The 14,923-nt window shown below is 42.5% G+C and overlaps 1 protein-coding gene across 2 annotated transcripts in view; it reads left to right on the top strand.

Moving 5' to 3' along the window:
* Nucleotides 1-10,110, top strand: part of ALDH7A1 (aldehyde dehydrogenase 7 family member A1) — a 45,354-nt gene extending 35,244 nt beyond the window's left edge. The window contains exons 13-19 of one of the 2 annotated variants that reach the window (XM_032335512.1): nt 900-1,006; nt 2,809-2,925; nt 4,214-4,311; nt 4,515-4,588; nt 6,453-6,528; nt 7,905-7,961; nt 9,877-10,110. In XM_032335512.1, the coding sequence (XP_032191403.1) occupies nt 900-1,006; nt 2,809-2,925; nt 4,214-4,311; nt 4,515-4,588; nt 6,453-6,528; nt 7,905-7,959 (527 nt within the window). In that variant the 3' untranslated portion in view covers nt 7,960-7,961; nt 9,877-10,110. Of the gene's footprint in view, nt 1-899; nt 1,007-2,808; nt 2,926-4,213; nt 4,312-4,514; nt 4,589-6,452; nt 6,529-7,904; nt 7,968-9,876 lie in introns of both variants that reach the window. The other variant, XM_032335511.1, reaches the window with a different exon arrangement.
* Nucleotides 10,111-14,923: the final 4,813 nt, after the last annotated feature.

Below are 14,923 nucleotides of genomic sequence, written 5' to 3'. Positions count from 1 at the left end.
ATCCCAGGACCTTGAGATCATGACCTGAACTGAAGGCAGAGGCATCAACCCACTGAGCCACCCAGGCGCCCCCAGAGTGATTTTTTTAAAAGACATAATTAGATGACAAATCACATGCCTGCTTCCTGCACTCCAGTGACTCCTAATTGCTCTTCAGCTAAAACCTGGATTCCTTCCCAGTCCCTCTGGATCCGCTCATGCTCTTTCATGATGTGACTTCTGCCTCTGTTTACCACCGCCACCATGACTTCTGTGGACCTACTCCCTGAGCTCCAGCTTCTGTGTCCTTCTCACAGAACTCCCGTGTCCCAGGCTCCGTGCCGCTACCCTTTCCATTGGAAATTCTCGTTACCCACTTTCCTCATGCCTGGCGCTGTAAGATGCCACCTCCTCACTGAGGCGTACCTGAGTCTCCCTTCTTCCTCTGCCCCCTGGTCACCTTTAAGGCTCTGGATTCCAGCAGCATCCATCTCTGCTGGTTCGATTCCACACCAGCTCCCAAACCTGTGAAGTTTTTAGAGAGTGATTCCATGGTCATGAATCAATGGATCTTGCATTTTTAGTGCAGTGCTCTGATTGATTGATAGCCATTCCTTTAACTCAGGGGTTGACAGATTTGGCCTTCCCCCTGTTCACATAGAGCAGCTTTTTCAGGACACAGTCCCACCTGCTGGTGCCTGTGTCTTCTGCGGCTACTCTCGCTCCCCTCGCAGAGACGAGTGGTGGTGATGGTGTCCATGTGTCCTGCAGAGCATTCCGTATTTCCTGTCCTTTCACTGGGAAAGGTTGCCTGACTGGGGCACTGTATGAAGACATAGGGCTGTTCATTGGAAGGGCTCTTCTAACAAGAAAATGATGCCATTCAGGGTGAGATTGAGAGCATTCCTTTTTCTCTGCAGCTAATGTTCTCTATGGGCCACTCCACACCAAACAGGCCGTGAGCATGTTTCTGGGAGCAGTGGAGGAAGCAAAGAAAGAAGGTGGCACCGTGGTCTATGGTGGCAAGGTAATGACACTAAGCTCAGTAGTGACACATTTTGCTTCCTTAGCATAAGCAGGGCTCTGGGCAGATGGGCGAAGGGTCTCCTACTGCTTTCTTTGTTTTTCTCCATCATACTTTTATAAGGGGGAAATCAGTGTTTTGGTGAGTGACAAAGTAAAATGCATGGAACACTTCTGGAGGACACACAGGAAACTCAGGGCCATGGTTGCTTTTGAATTGAGTCCCTGGGATTTTGTATGGAAGGGACACCTCCTTTTCCTGGGATAGTACAAGACTTTGTATTTAGAAGAGTCAGAATCCGTATTTAGTGGCTATTTTTAAAAGGCAGGGTATCAAAAAACGGGATTCTAGGATGCCATAATAGGCATCTTTGCTGCTTGCATTTTCACCAGAAACATTATTGTTGCTTAACTGATTGGTTATAAAGGCAATTTTGGCATAAAGGGTAATGAAAATAATGAACATAACTGGTTGGCTGGTTGGTTGGTCACTGTATTGGCCTAATCGTTGGGTTGACTGTTAGGTTTCATTTCTCCATTGATGTAGTTTCCCATTTTTATACTATGTAAATCTTAGCCCTCGTGATGGTCTGTGCAGTGGTGCAGAGTTTTGAACTCATTTTCCACAGAACTGTGGACTTTGCATTTCCCACAGAACCTTGAAATGTCTGTCAACAGACGTGTGAGAACATGCCAAGCACAAACAAGGCAGAGGCGTTCACAGTGCAGAGCAAAGCTCAATTAGAATTACGCATCCTAGTGTTTGGAAACTGATGCCTCTCTTAACAAAGGAAGAAATTGTAGCAAAAAAAAGAAAAAGTATGATGTCAAACAAGGAGTCAAATCAGCAAGCAAGAAAATGTGTAATACTATAAATGAGAAATTTTGAAAACAAGTAATTACGTACAATCCACAGAATCAATTATTTGAACAGTATTGACCTACAGTTTTTTTTTCCTTTTTTTTTAACATTTTGTTTTTTTCAGAGAGGGAGAAAAAGAGCACGAGCAGGGAGAGGTGCAGGAGAGGGAGAAGCAGACTCCCCACTGAGCAGGGAGCCTGACGCTCTCAGGACCCAGATCATAACCTAAGCCTAAGGCAGATACTTAACCAGCTGAGCCACCCAGGTCCCCCACTGGGTCCTTTAAGCAATAGAAATTTACTTTGCTCACAGTTCTTGGTGCTGAGTCTAAAGTACGGTGCTGGCAGGGTTGATTTTTGGTGAGGCCTCTGTTGCTGGCACACAGACCACGCAGACGCCCATCTTCTCAGTGTCCTCATAGGGCCTTTGCCTTGAGGGTGGAGAAAATAGGTCTTTGGTATCTCTTCCTCTTTTTGTAAGGTCTTCAGTTCTTCCAGATTCAGGCCCCACCTGTGTGACCTCTTTTAACTTAATTACTACTAAAAGCTTCTGTTTCCAGTTTCAGTCACACTAGTGGGGGTTAAGGCTTCCCCGTAGGAATTTGGGGATGGGGATATGATACAGTCTTCAGATGCCGCGTAGTCCTATTTTTACATTATATAAACTTGTTAAAAAGCCAGCTCTAACTGCTTTTTTTCAGTGTCACTTGGTCATGTCAACCTGTGACAGGTTTTGCTTCTTCACTTTCTTTTCTGTTTTTCTCTGACCAACCAAGACAGAGGTTATTTTTATTCATGATGGGAAGTTATTTTGGGGAAATGATTCATATGTATAAATGGTGTTTATTTTTTTTCTCCAAAGTATAGGGAAAGGTTGTGTCCTCTGACCCTAAGTACCAAAACACAAAACACCTTCATTCTTTCTACTTTATTTCTCTACTGAAGGTCATGGATCGCCCTGGCAATTACGTAGAACCCACAATTGTGACAGGTCTGGCCCACAACGCGTCCATTGCACACACAGAGACGTTTGCTCCGATTCTTTATGTCTTTAAATTCAAGGTAAAAATGGATTCTGTTTCCCATTTCTCGAGTTTGATGGCTGCCTTTGTGTGTCATCTGCTCTGAGCTGTGTAGGCCTTGTGGTCAGCTTCCACATGGAAGGGACCAGACCGTCCCATAGCCTCAGTGCTGAGCATCAGCAGACAAGTGGCAAGCTGCATGCAGTCTTCAGACCTACTACAGTTGTAACCTGTATCTGTGGACAGCCTGTGGAGGTTTTAGCAGATGGTAAAAGCTGGAGGGTCTCCTTCCCCACCCCACCTTCTCCTTCCCCAGACAGACTAGAGCCATGCCAGCCAATACTTAGTGATCAAATCAAGGTTTGAATATGCCATGATTAATAGTTTAAGAAAATATTAACAAGAATTATATCTTACTACGGTTAAAGGATTACTTTTTATTTTTACTTATTTATTTTTGAAAAGATTTTATTTATTTATTTGACAGAGAGGGATCACAAGTAGACAGAGAGGCAGGCAGAGAGAGAGGAAGGGAAGCAGGCTCCCTGCCGAGCAGAGAGCCCGATGCGGGACTCCATTCCAGGACCCTGAGATCATGACCTGAGCCGAAGGCAGCAGCTTAACCCACTGAGCCACCCAGGCGCCCTTACTTACTTATTTTAAAGATTTTATTTATTTGACACAGAGCGAGATAGCGAGAGAGGAAACACAAGCAGGGGGAGTGGGAGAGGGAGAAACAGGTTTCCCCCTAAGCAGGCAGCCTGATGTGGGGCTTGTTCCCAGGACTCTGGGATCATGACCTGAGCCTAAGCAGATGCTTAACTGATTGAGCCGCCCACGTGCCCCTCAAATGATTGCTTTTCAAAAATCTTGATTTAAATTGTCGTCTTATTTCATGTCTTGTGACAGAGGATAATTTCATGTTTTGTATTTTGTGTATGTGAGTGAATTTTTGAGTAAATTATTTAGTGTGTCTTGCTTAATCTGGAAATTGGGGTCAATACAAAACCTGTATCGTTGGATGAGGATTAAATACTTAAATGTGTGCAAAGTGCTTCGGTCAGTGGGTTGCAGAGAAGAGGAGCTCAGTAAGTAATAGGTCTTAGATGTAGCAGCTTGAGTGGAAGCATGTCCTCGTCTGTTTCTCAGAGTACAATTCAGGGAAAACCCCCACAAAGCTGTGCAGGAGAGAAACAGAATTAGTAAGATACTGAGGTTTTAGTTAACTTCTGTGTGTGGAGAATCCATTGGTACAGCTCATGAAATGGACTCTTGTGAATTTTGACGCAATTGCTGCATCCTCTAACAGTTTCCACTGTCCTTTTCAGAATGAAGAGGAAGTCTTCGCCTGGAATAATGAAGTAAAACAGGGGCTTTCCAGTAGCATCTTTACCAAGGATTTGGGCAGAATCTTCCGCTGGCTTGGGTATAACTTTGTCTGTTTTGAGAATTTACATAAGCTTAGTTTGTGTCATGAATGGGCTTAAAAAGAAAGAAAGAAAGAAACCATTGTAGTTGAAAATCCCATTTTTGAGCATGTAGAGTCTTAGAGGTTTTGCTTGGATTTTTTCAGTTTATTTCTTGATTCCTATCTGTTGCTCTCAACCTTGCTTCCCTTTCTACACACAGACCGAAAGGATCCGACTGTGGGATTGTGAACGTCAACATCCCCACAAGCGGGGCTGAGATCGGAGGTGCATTTGGTATGTAGAGAATTCCTGTTCTACGTCGGGGGCACATGGTTGGGGTATCATAACAAAATGCCATGGTGTGGGTGGCTTGAACAACAGAAATGGATGTTCTCACAGTTGTGGAGGCTGTAAGTCCAAGGTTAAGGTGTTGGCAGTGCTGGTTTCTCCTGAGCCCCCTCTTTCATGACCTCGGGTCCTGCCGTGGCCTTTTCTCCATGCCCGCCTGTACATGCCTGGTGCCTCTTCCTTTCCTTGGACACCAGTCCTTTTGTTACAGGCCTGCACCTTTGTGACATCTTTCTTTGGCTTATGACTTCATTCAACCTTAATTACCTCTTTAAAAGGATCTTTTGCCAAATACAGCCACATTCTAAGTTTTGGAAGTTAGGTTTTCAACATAAGTATTTGGGGAGGGGACACAGTTCAGGCAGCAAAGGAAAAGGAGTAGTAGCTGTTAGAAAAGTTTGACCAAGAAACCGAAATAATGGGGCACCTGGGTGGCTCAGTGGGTTAAGCCTCTGCCTTCAGCTCAGGTTTTGATCTCAGGGTCCTGGGATCGAGCCCTGAATCAGGCTCTCTGCTCAGCAGGGAGCCTGCTTCCCGCTCTCTCTCTGTCTGCCTCTCTACCTACTTGTGATCTCTCTCTCTCTGTCAAATAAATAAAATCTTTAAAAAAAAAAAAAAAAAGAATCCGAAATAATAGAACTTGGTAAGAGAAGAGTCCGGTCTAACATGCTTGAGAGGAGCTTACTGCCGTATTCAGAGTGATGATCCAGAATCTGACTCTTTTTTCTCAAACTCTGCATCACATTGGAGCCAGGGCCCTTAGCCTAGGATATGTGACCCCTTGAAGCAGTGACATCTCTTTTTTTGGGAAGACGGTCAGTGACCCAAAGAACATTTAAGAACCCCTGGCTTTAGAGATAAGCCAGATTTTGTCACACAAAAAATTCTGGTTTTTTGTTGCAAAGGGCTGTGGTGTTAAACATTAGTTTTTATTTTAGATAAAACAGTAATGTGTTTTCTTCCACTGGGTTCTGCTTGTATTTTCTCTTAATAAGCCTTGAGTTCTTAATGCTTAAATTAAGTAGTAGTTTGTTTTTTTCTTGAAGTCAACCCAGCCAGTGGGTTGGGTTTTAAGCATTTCAACTAAAAATGAGCAAAAGTATAGTAAAAACAGATGACCTTGTTTATACTTACATATACATCTATATATGTATAGAGCAGAACACACATGTGTTAATACCTCCAACATTGTAAATAATTCGAGGCACTTTTTAGTGTTTCCAGACCAGTGTTTGCTGTACTTACTGTTGATTACATCAGTTTTGAGGAAAGGTTCCTGCTTTCCTTCAGGCTCACCCCTGAGCTGTGCTCTTGAGTAGGCTGTGTGCCCCCGTGTCCAGCTCTCCCCCTGCAGGGCTTTAGTGCCTGTTTGTAGCCCACACTACTTTGTGCACCTGACTCTTACTCCCTGAAGCCCACACAAGTTAATTTTTATTTTAAAAATTTTCTTTAAAGATTTTATTTTTATTTATTTATTTGACAGACAGAGATCACAAGTAGGCAGAGAGGCAGGCAGAGAAACGAGCGGGGGGGAAGCAGGCTCCCTGCTGAGTAGGGAGCCCGATGGGGGTGCTCAATCCCAGGACCCTGGGATCACGACTGAGCTGAAAGCAGGGGCTTAACCCCCTGAGCCACCCAGGCACCCCTCTTGTCCTTTTTTTATAGAGGAGGCCTATACTCTGAGCTAAATGTGAACTCATTGGTCTGCTAGCTTAGTCTCCTTTTGGTGTGTTTCTCTCCATGCTACCAAGTAGGTGCTGCACCCAGAAAAACTGCTCATGATTTGTGAACTTCTCGTGTATTTCTCTAGGAGGAGAAAAGCACACTGGAGGTGGCCGGGAGTCCGGTAGCGATGCCTGGAAACAGTACATGAGAAGATCCACTTGGTAAGAAAAGGCTTTGGGAGGGTGGGTTTGAGCTTTGCGCCATTGGAACGTGCTTTTCTGCTTTTCTACTGTATGCTCTTTCTTCGTACTGCTTCACTTCAGTTTGGTTTTGTAATGAAGCGCAGCTGTCCCCTCCCAGGACATCTGTCCTATACTGTTACTTGTCTCCCTTGGTTGTCCCACCTCAGCTAGTGCCCAGGGCTCGACCGTGAAACCAACTCAGTTGTGGTTTCTGTCTGGAGACACCATAAAAGCAGGACATTGGAGGGTCAGCCAGTAGGAGAAAGTGGGAGAAGCTGTACTTGGGGTTTTCTCCTTGGTTATGGCCACCACTCCTCTAGGTGGTAGGGGCAGCAGCAGAGGGGAAGTGTGCAGGGCCCTTGCAGGCCAGAGTAGTGAGCATGGCTCTTGACGGTGCCTTAGCTTGTTTACCCAGCACACACTGGTGCCGGAGCCTGCTTCAGGGAGGATTTTACTAGGAGTTGGTTCTTCTACTTGTATGCTATTTTTAATTTTTTATATGTTTTTTAAAAGCTTATTTTGGGGGGCAGAGGGTACATGAGCTGGGGGAGGAGCAGAGGGAGAAAGAGAGAGAGAGTCTCTAGCAGACTCCAGCTGAACACAGAGCCCAGTGCGGGGCTGGATCTCATGACCCCAAGATTCCAACCTGAGCCGAAATCAAGAGTTGGGCACTTGACCAACTGAACCACCCGAGCGCCCTGCTTGTATGCTGTTTTTTCTCTCCCTTAGATAGAAATGATTTTCCCAAGTGTATTAAAACAATATGTGGGTCAGGCCCTTGTGATGTTACAGAGCAAAGGTTGAGGATCCCAGGATGCTCATTTTGGTCTCATTTATTGCTTCTCACTAGCCCTCTAACCTCAGGTGGATTCTCAACCTTAGTCCCTTAGAGCTTCAGTGACTTGATGTCTGTCTAGAAATTCTGAGGAGCTTTTGGCTGTGCTTTAAGTCTCAGACATATGCACCCTCTCCTGGTTCCATTTCTTTGTTGTGGGGTTTTGTTTGTTTCCTGGTACCTGTTCTTCAAAGTCAGTTATGTTCTTTTACTTTCGTTGCGCACCTGAGATTTAGAGTGGATCCCCATATTGTGCCCCAAAGACTACGAATAATGTATTTGAAAGGTGTTTTTCTGTTCTCTCCTTTGTCTTTTCTCTCTCATGAAACTGGATCTGTACTAACCTTGTTTTGTATCTTAACTTTTTTTCTTTACCAACTTGTATCTTGGGACATTTCACCTTGTTATATACACAGATGTGTATATAACAGGTATGTGTATATAATAGGTTTTCTTAATGACATTAAATATTCTATATTATGTATATACTGCCCTTTATTCCATTTTTTTTTTCTTCTAGTACCATCAACTACAGTAAGGATCTTCCTCTGGCTCAAGGAATCAAGTTTCAGTAAAGGTGACAGTAAATTGGTATTACTTCACAACATACAAGTATTCTTGGACCGCTTTCTTCTGAAGAAGATGAAGGAAGTTAAGATTTGTCCTGAATAAATGCATCATTTTGATTATGACAGTGGCTAGTCTCTTAACCCTGGGCCCCACTTAAATCAAGAGACTTAATTTTTAAAAAAATAAAACTAAATTGTCATGATATAGCTATTTAATAAAAGGTAGGATGAATTTTTTACTAATAGTTGATGAGTTCCTGAATTTTTTATTACAGTTTTTTTTTTTTTTTTTAAGAGGAGTAGATGCAATAGGAGGAAATTGGAAAAACACAGAGTAGAAAAGGGAAGAAAATAGAAGTCTTGGTAGATGCAGGAACATCTGAGTGTGAGTAGAGATTGCTTTAGAATATTGACTGACATTAGCCTCTAGTGCGTCTTTGCAGGGAGTGTGTTTGTGTTCCTTGCCTGTAGATTAGCACAGAACAGTATCGATGTGGTATGACTTGCCATGTTTGAAATGACTAAGGGTGTTCATCACCATTATGGCTTCTCTTGCTCGTACTGGCTTTGTGTCACCACAAAAAAGATACAGCACGGTGGACATAGGTTTTGCACCTGCCTGTGTTTATGGAGAGTATCATCTGGGTTTCTTATACAATCTTAGGGCATTTTCTTTATAACTATTATATTTGTGCAGTTGCCCTTGGATTTGTTCTGGGAGAATGACCACTGTGTATGTGGCAGTGTGTGGTTTTTGTGAAGGGAGGAAAGGAAGTTCACATGTAGAACTTGCAAAGCAGAATCTGCTTCCTTCTCTTGGGAAACTGAGCCCTTTGGAGTGGTTCATTTCAGCTCAAGGTTGCCTCTTGAGCCCACATTGGCTCTTGAAGGTCTCCTGTCTTCCTGGCCATCTATACTGCCCGGCTGGGTTAGACCTGGGCAGAAGCCTTCCAAGAAGATTGTATTTGTAGGTAATCGGATGCATTAGGATGTATGGAGAGATTTGGACAAGCGGTAAAGACTGGGTTGAGTTATGACAAAGAAGTAAGCAAATGAAAAAAATGAAGCAATTGAAAATTCATCACGGTGAGAAAGGTATTCATATTATGTCCTGGAAGTAAGAAATAGTAACAAAGGTTGATGGAGGTAGGGAGGTAAATTCTGAAGGAAGCTCTGTCTCAGAAGGGCAAGTGGGAGGTCAGTGTGGAGATAGGAGGGATGGCTGTTTCTCAGAACATGTCCTAGAGAACGGTTTGATTCTTCAAGTCAAGAAAGTATGTAACTTTAAATTAAAACCCACACACACACAAAAAAAATGATGTTGGAGAACTAGGTGCTTGGGGTCATTTATTTCCAGACCTTCTTTCCTCCATCCCCATGCCCAGAGCGCACACACACACACACACTTGTATGTACTCTCTGTTGTACACACACTTGTACTCTCTATTGACCTAGGTGACCTTGAAACATCTCATGAAATGATCCTACTGAAGACCAAGTTTTCTCCATTTTTTAAAGTCTATCGTAGATTGGATTATGCCATATTGCGATATCTTTCCTTTTAAAATAAGTGGTTCCTTAAGAAGATCATGGAATTTGCGCATTAACTTTAAAAATCTTACTATGGCTTTGTTTTGCCCCCCTCCCTTTTTTTAGGTTTCATTGTCTAAGTATTTTAGCCCTGTCTTAGGGACTATAGTCCTATCTGAAGAAAGTAAAGCACCATTTAAAACACTTTGAGGAATCACTTACTGATAGGCCATTCTTATTTTGTGAAATTGTTCAAGGTGATTTTTGAAATATTTTCTTATATCCTTGGTTTTCCCAGCATATTATTTTTAAACAAATGTTTTAAGATATAAACTATATCACTGTGTTTGTTTTAACTTAAAGTTTTTTACATATATAATTTCTTTCTTTTAGGTTCTTAAGGAAGCTCTCCATCCTCCTGTGTATCTGGTAAAGTCATGATACGGTGGCCAATTTTCTAGCATGCTGAGGTGACTGGCAGATCTAGTCTTAACATACAGAAATTTAGTAAAATTGATTGATTGCCTTTTTTTTTTGAGACTAATTCATAATTTTTCTACATGTTTCTAATAATTATGAGGACCTATTTTTGTCATAATGCTTATTATTAAAAATATTTGCGCTACAGTTGTCCCTCTTTGTTCTTTTTTAGTGAATCAAAAAATAAACATCGCTTATTAGTATTTTTAACCAAGGAAGTTGAAATGCACATTTGTGTGTGGTGTTAGGGTTGTGTATTTTAAGGCGCTAGGGACCCTGTACTGCTTCTTGTGATCACTGTTTCCGTCGAGCCCCTCCTGACTGCTTGCATCTGGTACTGTAGCCATACTGCCATTTCCCAGCCCCTGTTGGGAGCTGTGGTCAGCATGCCAGCTTCACCGCTACAGTGAACCCTAAGTGTCTTGGCATCTTCCCGTACTTCTGCAGTCTCTGGAGAGAGCATCCCAATGACTGACCCCAGGATCCTGACTCTTGGAGTTCCATAGGCAGGCATTGGAATACTTGATTGTCCTGGCCTCCGTTTTGGGAGGCAAGCACTCATGACGAAGACCTCACACAATAGAGATGAGGCAGTTTTCTCAAAGCAAATAGGGATGCTGTTCCTTTTTTCACTTCTCTCTTCAATGCTGTGCAACTACATAATATCCTTAATGGCGTACTTTGTCCCCGGTAATGCTGAAGGGCTGAGGAGTCCGTGTGCTTGTTCTTCTCCCCTTCCCTAGCACTTCAGATCTTTTCTCCTCTAGGCTTTGCTGTAATTTTGTTTATCTGCCTATTTGCTGTAGACATTTGCACTGGTAACTGTTTGCAATTTCTATCCTTTTCACACTTCTCTTGTCTTGCCCTTAACTGCTCCTGTTTGGTTTTCTTCTAGGTGTTTGTTGGCCTTTAAAGTTTTTAAGGGCTTGTATGAAGACATTAGGTGCCACAGCCTTTGAGTCCCAGAAAGGGTTGATATGTTCTGATGTACTGAAGTTTTGGAGTTCTCACGCAATCAAATCTGTTGAATTCTTTAAAATCATTTTAGGTAGTCTGTGGACCCAGGGTGGGGCTCAAACTTCATAACTCCAAGAACAAGAGATATACTCTACTGACTGAGCCAGCTAGATGCCCTAAATCTCTTGATCTTTTTCCACCTTAATTTTAGAAAGTTAGGTTATAAATTTTTCCTCTGCTTTTTTTTTGTTTGTTAAGTGTATTTTAACTACTTATACACAGTTAAAAATACAATGAGCCTAGAATGCTTAAAACACTGTTCCCTCCTCTTTTCCCCCCACACTTGACTGGAACGACCATCCTCACCTTTTTTGCTGTTGCTAATTCCTAAGTAATAAGCTCCTACTGTGATTTTTCAGCAAATCAGTTCAGATATTAAATGCAGAGTTCTCCGTGCAGTAGGTGAGGATTAACTTTTTTATTAGCATTTCCCCAGACATAAAGCTGCTTTCCCTGCATTCCTCTCATCTCTTCATGCATACTGTGTATGTGAAGTCTGTAGTCCTAGTCTGTAGTCATGACTTAATTACGACTGTGCAAAAGGCAACAAATCATGCCTGCTTTCTTATCTCGTCTTTTTCCTGGAGTTTGTAATTGCCCTTATTGCTTCGTGTGCTCTGCATCTGTTTTTTTTATTTCGTTTTGTTTTTCTAATTGCGTTAAACTACGGCATAACCATTTTTGAAGTGTGCAGCTCAGTGACATTTGGTACATTCACTCATGGGTGCAGCAGTCACCACTGACTGGTTCCAGAACATTTTTGTCATCCCCAGAGGGAACCCCATAACCCATTGACCAGTACTCTCCCCTTTTCACCCTATTCTCCAGTCCCTTTTGTCAACCAGTCTGCTTTTGTCTCTGGGTTTGCCTATTCTGGATATTTCATAAAAATAGACCATTACTAATTATTTCAAAATTCCTGGATTCTGTCCCATGCCTATTAATATTTTCCAGTTACTCAGGAAGCTGTTTTTATTCTTCCTGGGATCCCCTGTCCAGTGCTCTTTATTCTCTGCCTCAGTAAGATGGGTTGCTCCTGGCTAGCACACAGGTGACATCTGCAGATTTCCCCTTCCTTTGCTGCTCTTCTGCATTAGAGACTCTCGGTCTTCTTGGCTCCCATGTATTTTGTCCGATTGCTTTATATTTTATATTTATATTTATATTTATATTTATATTTATATTTATATGCTCTTGCTGGAGCATATCCTGTGGAAACTTCCCAACTGGTAATTTCAGAGATAGTTTTTTGTTTTGTTTTGTTTTTATTTTTAGAGAGGAGAATTTTTTTTTTTTTAAGATTTTATTTATTTATTTGACACCGAGAGAGATCACAGGTAGGTAGGGGAGCAGGCTCCCTGCTGAGCACAGATTTCCCCATGCGGGGCTTGTTCCCAGGGCCCTGAGACCATGACCTGAGTCAAGGCAGAGGCTTTACCCACTGAGCCACCCAGGTGCCCCAAGAGAAGTTTTTTTTTTTTTTTTTTTTTTTTTTAAGATTTTTATTTATTTGAGAGAGAGCAGAGAGCATGAGTGGGAGTGGAAGGAAAAGGAGAGGCAGAAGCAGACTCCCCACTGAGCAGGGAGCCCAATGCCGGGCTTAATCCCAGGACCTGGGATCATGACCTGAGCCAAAGGCAGAGGCTTAACCCACTGAGCCAGCCAGGCGTCTCTTGGAGGCAGTTTTTGCAGAATCTTGGGAAGGGCATTCCCCATGTTGAATGGAAGGTTCAGTCTAGTGTTCTGGGTTAAAAATACAGATACTTTTTTTTCCCCCACCCATTGGAAAAGGCCCATAAATGTTTTTGTGGGATTGGCCTATCGGTGTTTAATCCATTTGGCCTTAGGGTGTATGTTATGACTTGATCTAAATTGATTTCCACTTCAGATATTTAGTACTCACCCCAGATTTCATGAATGAATTTCCCTTTCCTCACTGTTGCCTTTTATAATATGATACATTTAATTCCTGTGGCCTTTATCTAATTTTAGAGAAGGAGAGAGTGGAAGGAAGGGGCAAAGGGAGAGAATCTCAAGCAGGCCCCAGAGCCCACCCAGCGCAGAGACCAGTGTCTGGCTTGATCTCTACCCTAAGATCGTGCATGACCTGAGTTGAAATCAAGAGTTGGTTGCTTAATTGACTGAGCCATCCAGGTGCCCAATTCTTCCTGTGGCCAGGCCTTTAAATTCCTGTTATTAAAGGTTTTTTTTTGTTTGTTTATTTGTAGAGTCCCTTACAGATAACTTGTGTGACCTTCAGCAAGCAGCTAACCTATTTGAACTTAATTTTCTTAACTATAATCTGGGGTCTGCCAGGTTGGCTGCTTTGTTATAAGCTGCAAAATAAACCATTTTGCCTTTAGCAAAAATTAGAAAGGACGGTGGTCACACTCACTTTGCTCCTGCAGTTTCATTTTCCAACATCGTCCTGGCAGTGTGTCTTTCAGGGCTGACCTCTGCACTCCTTCACCTGGGCTTTCTTTGTGTTCTGGTTGTGATTGTTTGGCCAGTGGTAGAAAATCAAAGCTTAGAGGTCAGAGTATCCATTTCCCCACTCTCTGTCAGCCTTTGATAGTTACTCTCAGTGGTTTTAATCCTATTTCTGTGACTACAGACCTTGTCGTGTCCCCTCTGCTGTGATGACACAGGATTCTGGCAACACCGTACCTATTTCTTGCCCTTTGTTCTCCAGGTGCAAATGGCGTTGTGTTGGTGCTTCCTGGGTTTGTCACCTTCCTCAATTCCTTATTCCCCAGACATAGCTGGGAAGCAGATAATAATGAACTGTCTTGTCATTCTGCCAGAATGAATGAACTTCAACTGTTTGGGGGCCTTTTCTTTCCTTTACTATTACTGTTTTCCTTTACTTAAAAATTAAAATCTTGGGGCACCTGGGTGGCTCAGTGAGTTAAGACTCTGCCTTTGGCTCAAGTCATGATCTCAGGGCCCTGAGATCGAGCCCCACATCGGGCTCTTGGCTCAGCAGGGAGCCTGCTTCCCCCTCTCTCTTTGCCTGCCTCTCTGCCTACTGGTAATCTCTGTCTGTCAAATAAATAAATAAGATCTTTAAAAAAAATTAAAATATTGAAGCAGCAGGCGGTTGGGCTGGCATGGATCCTTTGCCTGTCAGGTATGTGACCTGCTTGTTGTTTTGAGGAAGAGCATAATCACTGTGTTAATCGAATGCTGAAATCAAGGAAGCGTAATTCTCAGGATTTGGAAAGAATGATATTATCTTGGAATGAAATGTGGATGATGGTCTGCTAAAATAATGTGTTCTACTCAACAGGGTGGTAATAATACCTGCCATAATTTTTAAGGAAAAAAAAAGAGTAACACTGCCTGGCACATGGTGAGGGCTCCGTAGATGTTAACCACTGTTATTAGAGTGTTTTCCATATTTTCCTAAAAGAAACGTAGAAGGATATTTCATGTTTTTGAAAAGGGATGTTCTGGGGGGCTTTTCGTTGGAACTAAATTTATCAATAAAATAGAGAACAACTTCATAGTACTCAGATTTTATTGATTTTTTTTTAAGATTTTATTTATTTATTTGACACAGATCACAAGTAGGCAGAGAGACAGGGAGATAGAGAGAGAGAGAAGCAGGCTCTTGCTGAGCAGAGAGCCCAATGGAGGACTCGATCCCAGGACCCTGAGATCATGACCTGAGCCGAAGGCAGAGGCTTTAACCCACTGAGCCACCCAGGTGATCTTGTTATGTATAGTTCAAATATTTATGACTCCTCACAAAATTTTGCAATGCATTTCATCTGTCTTTTAAGTTTATTCCTGTGTGTGTGTGTGTGTGTGTGTGTGTGTATATATATATATTTTTTTTTTTAAGATTTATTTATTTATTTGACAGACAGAGATCACAAGTAGGCAGAGAGGGAGGCAGAGAGAGAGGAGGAAACAGGCTCCCTGTTGAGCAGAGGAGCCC

Source organism: Mustela erminea, chromosome 3, assembly GCF_009829155.1.
Source record: "Mustela erminea isolate mMusErm1 chromosome 3, mMusErm1.Pri, whole genome shotgun sequence".
Classification (NCBI taxonomy): Eukaryota; Metazoa; Chordata; class Mammalia; order Carnivora; family Mustelidae; genus Mustela; species Mustela erminea.
The sequence above is the reverse complement of the archived record's forward strand: the minus strand, read 5'-3'. Positions and strand labels throughout refer to the sequence as shown.